The following is an 8,907-nucleotide window of genomic DNA, read 5'->3' on the forward strand; positions in this document are numbered from 1 at the left end:
AGGCATTAGCACTGTAGAGATGCTCTAAGTTTGAAATGAAATATGATTCAATCTAAATTTGCATTTAATTTTTGATTTATGGAATATGCTTTCATGGAAACTAACTTAACGTTTAAATAAAGATTAACTTGGAAAAATTTCAATATTAAAAAAAATATTTTTGTTGATAAATAATTCGATTTAGGGGTGACGAGCGAGGAAAAACCTGGTATCTCTCCTACTTATAATTGCTTATTGTCCTACATTTAATTTTTTGTTCATGTACTTAATTTTTTGTACTGTACTTACTGTTTTGTTCATGTTTTGTTCATGTTGTCCAACATTTAATTTTTTGTCCTACATTTAATTTTTTTTACGTTATTGAATTGAAACTTTGCCATTGCATTCATATTGTTGCAAACATCAGGTGGGTTAGAAAATGTTTATATTATGACAAGTAAAGGTACGCGGCATTGAAACGTGTACTCTAATATTGCTTTTTCTTTGTGTATTAAATTTCGATCTGATATGTTGTATGGTTTCAGTAAGTATTGATGAAGTTAATTTCGCTTTTATTTATTACTGGGATTATAACTATTTACTATCTATATCTGATATCAACTGTTTTAATTCGAGTTACTTTACTAACAATAGCACAATCTTACATTTCTATATTTTCCAAAAAAAATTAAATTCTCCTAGTAGAATTCGTTTCGACTAACAGCTGGGATTCGAACTTGGGTTACTTAATTGGGGGGCAAGTGTTTTATTCGCTGAGCCACCGCGGCTCAAAATCATTTAGTATTTATAATTTTTTTCCTAAAATAGCGAAGATTTAGAACAAAATTACTTTTATATATTTTTTTTTAAAAAGAAGGTGATGAAGCCACAGGCCGCCAGGTTAAAGAGCGCACCTGTACACGTCCCAGGGTCTGGATGGCCAGTATATTCCTGGAAGGTATTGGTTCTCCTTTAATTTAAGTAGCTGGAAAATTTTTCAAAATTCGATGAATATATTTGAGAGTTTTAAGAATTTAAATTTTGATCAAAGCAAAATAAAGTACTAATCTTGTTTTGCATAAAGAAAATAGCTGAAAATTATGCCATTAATAATTCTATTCTGATCCCCTGTGTAGGCATTCAAGGTAAAAAAAAAATTATGCGCAAGACTCTTGAAAAGCCCCACGAAGGTTTAAATGAATTGGCACAAACTTTCCTTAGTGCAAAAAAACCCTTATTAAAGCTGCAGCTTAAGTTTAGGTATATGCAACGGAAACCTTCATAAAAACTGCAGCTTTCTAAAAGGTTTAATAACCTTTCTAATAACCTCTAAAAAAGTTGCAGATATTTTGCTTGTAATTTACTTTAAAAAGGTATCAGCTTTTATGAAGTATTCCAGTAATTATAATTGTTAAATTTTTTTTTTAGGTTTTTTCAACTGGAACGTTAGCTGTAGCATTTTAAAGGTTGTTTTCTTTTGCCTCTCTTTTTTGCACCAATTCCTTATAATATGAAGTTAAAAAAAATAAACAGACTTTTTTACTTTTAAAATAGCTGTAGCCTGTAAAAAATTTAATATTAGAAAGGCTAGTTTGAAGGTATTTTATTACTAGCAATCATTACAGTGTTTATTTAAGCAAATTAATTACTGATATGTCGCATTTTTCGCTGTAGTAAATTCACCCAAGAAATGTTGATTAACCACCTTTTTTATGACATTTTTATGAAAAAGGGAAATTATTTTTTAAATCCGAACACAGTTATAAAAAGGATTTCATTTAAAAAATAAAAAATAAAAATATTCCAGGCACATAAATTGAGTTTTTTTTAAAATTTTTTTGGGACATCAATTGCAAAACTAATATTTTGTACTGCCATACGTTGTTAATGAAACAATTAAGAAAAATTACACGAAACTAAGTGTTCAATTCTGTGCTTTTTTATTCCAATAGAGTTAAAGAGCTAATTGTAATGTCTCTGTGTAAGAATGTCTGTTAGGCGAATTATCTATCGAGACCCGTCAACTTTTTTGATAAGGATGTCCGTCTTTAGCACATAAGATTTTCTTCCTTCAATACTAACACGTTTTACAGTCTGCTGGATATAGCACTTTTCTACTGAAGGCAAATCTCTGTTTTGTACTAAGTCCAACACATTCTCTTTCAACCTCTGCTTGGTCATTTTTGCTTTATGAGGAGGATCCTGGCATGTTAACATTAAGCTTAATCGTCAATCGTTTCCACTGAAGAGTCTTACGTAAAAGCTGTCAGATATAGGATTTTCTTCCTTAAGAAATCAACACAATGTATAGTCCATAGGATATAGAAAACGTCTACTGAAGACCAATGATTGCTTTTCTTAAAGCCCCATACACCATACTGTCAGTGTTTTTTTTTATGTACATATATTTTTTTTTACGTATTTTTTTTTTGCTGCATTTATTTATTTATTTTTTTTTTTGCTTAGTCTTTCTTTTTTTTTTCCTTCCTTTTTTTCTGTCCATTTTTTTAAAATTTTTTTTTGCTTAGTCTTTTCTGTTTTTTTTTTTTGGCTTAACCTTTTTTTTCTCTGCTTAATCTTTTCTTTTCTTTACTTCTTTTTTGTTTAATCTCTCCCTCTTTTTTTGCTGTCTTTTCTTTTTCTTAATCTTTCTTTTTTTGCTTAGTCTTTTTTGTTTTTTTTTGCTTAATCTTTTTTTTCTCTGCTTAATCTTTTCTTTTCTTTACTTCTTTTTTGTTCAATCTCTCTCTCTTTTTTTTTCAAAATTTATAGTTTTTACTGTCAATTTTTGCTTTGTGAAGAGAACATGTCGTAATCTCTAATCACCTCTTTTGAACAGGTTCACATAATCTGATCCCAATCAAACTATTAGGAAATTTTACGTATTCCACCTTCTGTTCAAATCAATCATTTTAACTTCATACAGGATGTGAATGTTTTTGACAATCATCAGTTGAGGCATACAGTACATCTATTGGAATTTTCATCACATCCTTTCTTAAAAACTGTTGACGATTTTTTAAACTGCGATGCTATTTTTGCACAACTTTGTCACCAATGCAAACCCCAACATATAATCAAATGGTTTTTAAAACTGGTCTCTGTGACAACTGTTTTCGTTTACAATAAAATCTGGTATACTCAGATTAAACCACCACTGAATTGTTTTTTCATGGGTCCTTCAAAGACAAAAATAGTTTCGTTCTTAAACAGTGGCAGTTAGTAACATGCTGCTACAACAGTGTTTGCGATTGTAAGGTTTGTCTGGTTTTTAGTCTTTCATAACCAAATATTATAAGGTCATTGTTAATTACGTTATGCGTTGTTTTTTATGATATTTTCTTCGTTTTATCAAGAAGAGGTCTCTTTAGACAAATATTTTGTTAGATTTTTCCGTGACTGCAAACTTCTGTTCGACGCGACGTTCGTACTATTGTACTGTGAACTATTCATACTATTGCATTGTACTGAAAGTCTAATCACAATACGTGGAAATCTGTATACTATTTTTATATGTGCTTGGATGCTATACTGTTTATTTTCATTTTAGCTTCGAATTATTTAAAATTAAATCGAAGTAATTTATTTTTGCAAGCATTTAATTTTTTTCGCAACCAACTCATAAATGAATCTTCTACAAGTGCATTGTTATTATTAGTGGTAGGCTCACTCAAATGATTTTGAATGGCTATTATATTTGGAGGATGTGAAGTTTGTGTACTTTCAGAAATCATTTTCCTTTTTGGAACAGGTTTTTGGTTTTTGGCAAACTCATCAACTCCTAAAAACTTTTTAAATTCCCGAACTTTGTTTTCTAATGATACATTTTTGCGGTTTAACATTTGACACTCCTCGTTTAAGTCTTCCACTCTTTTCACCAATGCATTAGTATGCAATTCTCACATTCTTCGGATTCATCCTTTTCAGTTGTTAGCTAAGATTCAGTGTTTGCCTTTTTTGCTTGCCGTAGTTTTACACTGGCATCAGCAACACGTTTTACTCCCTTATTTCTACGCATACTAATCATTTGGTTTTCCTCTGCACAAAAATGTTTATCCATTTTGAATCTGGTCCTGTTCCGATCTGACCACCATTGCCAAAGAAGCAGTGGTCAATTGCCTTTCCGGCATTCCACCTATTCCTCCGGTCGGGCATCAAAAAGGTGTGAATAAAATTCAAGGCAATCTTAATTTGCCCATCTGCAATGCCCGTCGCGGAAAAAATTCCAAGCACGAAGCTCTTAAAAACATCCTCCTGAAAAAAATGCTGTTAAAATTTTTAACACATTATGCTTATAATAATTTTTAACACATAATGCTTATAAATTTTTAACACATTATGCTTCTTTTTTTGCAAAAAAAAATCTTTTTTTCAGATGTTAATCTCCAAATTCCAAAAATTTCTACAAGCGTGAGCTATACTTCGGAATCGTGAATAAAATTCTAAAACTCCAAAGAAACGTAATTAAATCTGTGTATGATAAAACTTTACAATTGAGTGTTATTATTTCTTTAAAATCTCAATTTATTTAGTCCTGAGCCTAAATATTTGGAATGAGTAAAATGTGAGTAAAATATTTTTTTTCTGATTTATTTTTTAACCTATTATCTTTTTTTTTTTAACTTTGAATCTCCTCATATCTGTTAATGAATTATACAGTAAAAAAATTGGGGAATGACATTATTAATTTGAAATTTATTGAAGAATTCCAAGTTTTGACTTAAAAAGTTAAACTTTTGTGGATGTGTCAACTCGAAAATTAATTCGCAGTAAAATATTTGATATTTATAACTATAGATAATTCGTATTAAATGTCCAATCAAACTAGTGCACTACTATAAATAAACTCATCATAAACTTACTTATATCTTAAATATCAAACAAGGAATTTTAAAAATATCCTTTTATACTAAAACATATTTATTAATTTTTTTACATCAAATTTTTATTATTATTGATATAACATGTTTTCACCATATTTTGGTTGTTAATTTGCAGTTGAAAAAGTTTTTAAACAAACTCGATGGAATGAATATTGATACTTAAGTATAAGCAATCTATATATATATTTATATATACCTGGAGAATGTTGAACAGGATAGGATAAATGTCTCTGTCCCAGTTTCCGGCGCAGTTTATTGCTCTGGCCAGAGCTTTATTGGTGAAAAGCTCTAAAACCATCACTCCAAACGCCCACATATCAAAAGCTTTGCCATCAACTTCTGTCCCACTTCCAACAGATGGGCACGCTTCTGGAGGTCTATACATGAGCGGCAATCCAAGATCATCCCTGCAAAAAAATGCAACATTTCTAACCACCAAAAGTAAACCGGGACAGTATCCATTTTGAAAATGTAGGAAAATTAAGGATCATAATCTTCAAATTACCCAATATGATTTTAAAGAGCTATAACGATTAAACATAATTTAAAGTTGTCAGTTTAAAATGTGCATTTTGTATTTCATTGTAGTAGCATCATTATGTGTTGCCGTTGAGCTTTATACAAAAATAACAGAATACGTTTATTCTAATGTCGAAAATTTTAGCGATTTCATTCTTAACAAAACAATTTAGGTTTTTATTTCAGTTCACTGTCTCCTCGTCCACCTTATTTATTCTAATAACCCTAATTACAAAAAATGTTCTGCATTTAAATTTTTAATTTTTTGAAGTACTTAACTCTGTTTTAATTTCCTTTTTAACTTTCCTTTTTAATATCCTCCTCCGCTTGTTTACTGCTACCCACGTGGTTAAGAATGTAGTATTGGGGGCTCTTTGATTTGGCGATAATATTTGTTTAGTTTTTCTGCAACCTGTTTCTGGTTACCACGATATTCTTTGCTGCCTTTGCTCTCAATTACGTCACCTGCGGGTTACCACAACTTTTGTTTTTTTTATGTGATTGGTTCTTGGTTTATTTTCATATGTATTAATTTCTTTTCAAATCACTGAATATAAAAGGTGACTCCGATTGTAAACTATTACCCAAACCATGTTTCTTCTTCCCTTCCTTGCAGTAAACTTTTAACAAGACAAAGAGATTGTAAGCTAAGAATGATCTTAGTTCTATTTGAAAACATTGCAAGTAAAATTTATCAACAGGATAAAGAATTTAATCTTGAAATTAAAGTACACTAAGCAATACACTATGACTAATATTAAACAAATGCTAAATGGCTCACTTTGGTATTGCCTTTGTCGCGCACGCAAGACAAGAGAAGTCACATATGACTGCTCTATAATCTTGCGAAATCAAGATATTGTCTGCTTTTATATCCAAATGGCAGGCCTCATTAGAGTGCAAATAGGTTAGAGCACAAAGACTATCCTTAAGCCACAATTTGAGGTAGTCTAGGGCGCCTGATTGTCTCAAAAATTGCCTGTCTAGGGCTGCATTTTGCAAATTGTCCCTGTAAATAGGCATTACAAAAACTCCTACATCAGGGTTAGTGAAGCTAAAGTATTGTAGGAGTGGGATGATATTTGGGTGAGACATTTTTGGCCAAATTTCAACCTCATTTTGTTTAATGACTTCCAGGGAAACAATCTTGACGGCAACTTCTTGGCCAGAGAAGTCCGTCATTTTATATACATCATCGAAGGCTCCAGACCCCAGCTTTTCGATGCACATGAAGTTGTGGGCTTCTAAAATTCTCATGGCATCCCTTTTCTGTTGGTAATGTTCTCCTGATAAATCAGGGGGGATGGGTTCTTGTTCATCCCAATCATGATCACTTTGATCAAAATGATCATCCATTTCTCAATCTACTCTACCAAAACGCAGGAAAAATATCCCAAAATCAATTTGCTATTAAGCAAGAACTCTAAAACGCACAATCAGTGTTGAAAGCACAAATTAGNTATATATATATTATACCTGAAGAATGTTGAACAGGATAGGATAAATATCTCTGTTCCAGTTTCCGGCGCAGCTTATTGCTCTGCTTAGAGATTTACTGGTAAATAGCTCTAAAACCATAATTCCAAACGCCCACATGTCAAAAGCCTTGCCATCAACTTCTGTCCCACTTCCAAAAGATGGGAAAGCTTCTGGAGGTCTATACATGAGCGGCAATCCAAGATCATCCCTGTAAAGAAATTAATTTTAATTTAAAACCTTATAAACCACCAAAAGTAAACCAGAACAGTGCCCATTTTGAAAATATTGGAAAATTAAGGATCGTAATTTTCAAATTGACAAACTAGCCAATGTGATTTTAAAGAGCTGTAACGATTAAACATAATTTAGAATTGCCAGTTTGAAATGTGCATTTTGTATTTCATTGTAGTAGCATCATTCTGTGCTGCAGTTGAGCTTTATACAAAAATGACAGAATACGTTTATTTTAATGTCGAATTATTAGCAATTTTATTCTTAACAAAACCTTTTAGGTTTTTATATCAGTTAACTTTTTCCTTGTTCATCTTATTAATTCTAATCGCCCTAATTACCAAGAAGATTCTGCATTTCAGTTTTTAATTTTTTGTAGTACTTAACTCTGTTTTAATTTCCATTTTAAATTTCTTTTTTAATTACTTCCTCCTCTTGTTTAGTACTACCCTCGTGGTTAGGAATGCAGTGTTGAGGGCTCTTTGATTTGGCGCTAATTTTTGTTCAGTGTTTTTGCAACCCGTTTCTGGTTACCACTATATTCTTTTCTGCGTTTGCTCTCTATGACGTCACCTGTGGGTTACCACAACTTTTGTTTTTATGTGATTGGTTCTTTGTGTATTTCCATATGTATTGGTTTCTTTTCAAATTACTGAATATAAGAGGGGACTCCGATTGCAAACTATTACCCAAACCATGTTTCTTCGTCCCTTCCTTGCAGTAAACTTTTAACAAGACAGAGAGATTGTAAGCTAAGAGTGATCTTAGTTCTATTTGAAAACATTGTAAGTAAAATTTATCAACAGGATAAAGAATTTAATCTTAAAATGAAAATACACTAAGCAATATATTTTGACTAATATTAAACAAATGCTAAATGGCTCACCTTGGTATTGTTTTTGTCGCACACGCAAGACAAGAGAAGTCGCATATGACAGCTCTATTATCTTGCGAGATCAAGATGTTGTCTGCCTTTATATCCAAGTGGCAGGCCTTGTTAGAGTGCAAATAGGTTAGACCACAAAGACTATCATTAAGCCACAATTTGAGGTAGTCTAGGGCGCCTGGTTGTCTCAAAAATTGCCTGTCTAGGGCTGCATTTTGCAAATTGTCCCTGTAAATAGGCATTACAAAAACTCCTACATCGGGATTATTGAAGCTAAAATATTGTAGGAGTGGAATGATATTTGGGTGAGACATTTTTGGCCATTTTGTTTAATAACTTCCAGGGAAACAATCTTAACTGCAACTTCTTGGCCAGAGAAGTCCGTCATTTTATATACATCACCGAAGGCGCCAGACCCCAGCTTTTCGATGCACATGAAGTTGTGGCCTTCTAAAATTCTCATGGCATCCCTTTTCTGTTGGTAATGTTCTCCTGATAAATCAGGGGGGATGGGTTTTTGTTCATCCCAATCATGATCACTTTGATTAAAATGATCATCCATTTCTCAATCTACTCTATCAAAACGCAGGAAAAATATCCCCAAATCAATTTGCTATTAAGCAAGAACTCTAAAGCGCACAATCAGTATTGAAAGCACAAGTTAGAATGATCAAAAATGACTTTGACAATTATTTAATTTATTTATTAATAATGCATATAATTTATTGTTCATAGACTAACAATCGAATTTTAATTGTTAAGCAATAATTAAATTTTTTATGTAATGCAATCTTGATTACGTGTTCTATTGTTAAAATTAAGAAAGATGCAACTCATTGTTAGAAAACAGTTAATTAAAAATTAAGTGAAGCATATATAGTGTTAAAACTTTACTGTAAAAGTCAGACTAAAAATGTAAATATAATACTC

General features: G+C 31.6%; 2 protein-coding genes across 2 annotated transcripts; both read right to left on the reverse strand.

The window, feature by feature from the left end:
- Positions 1-1,986: 1,986 nt before the first annotated feature.
- LOC107453391 (cyclin-dependent kinase 2-like) lies at positions 1,987-6,737 on the reverse strand. The gene is made up of 3 exons (XM_016070211.2): positions 6,163-6,737; positions 5,059-5,269; positions 1,987-2,181 (listed from the first exon to the last, which is right to left on the reverse strand). Exons 1-3 carry the CDS (start codon positions 6,735-6,737, stop codon positions 1,987-1,989), a joined length of 981 nt encoding a protein of 326 aa, XP_015925697.2.
- Positions 6,738-6,851: 114 nt separating this feature from the next.
- Positions 6,852-8,219, reverse strand: LOC122269776 (mitogen-activated protein kinase 4-like). Its single transcript, XM_043044492.2, has 2 exons — positions 7,978-8,219; positions 6,852-7,068 (listed from the first exon to the last, which is right to left on the reverse strand). Exons 1-2 carry the CDS (start codon positions 8,217-8,219, stop codon positions 6,852-6,854), a joined length of 459 nt encoding a protein of 152 aa, XP_042900426.2.
- Positions 8,220-8,907: the final 688 nt, after the last annotated feature.

This window comes from Parasteatoda tepidariorum, chromosome 3, assembly GCF_043381705.1.
Source record: "Parasteatoda tepidariorum isolate YZ-2023 chromosome 3, CAS_Ptep_4.0, whole genome shotgun sequence".
Taxonomy (NCBI): domain Eukaryota; kingdom Metazoa; phylum Arthropoda; class Arachnida; order Araneae; family Theridiidae; genus Parasteatoda; species Parasteatoda tepidariorum.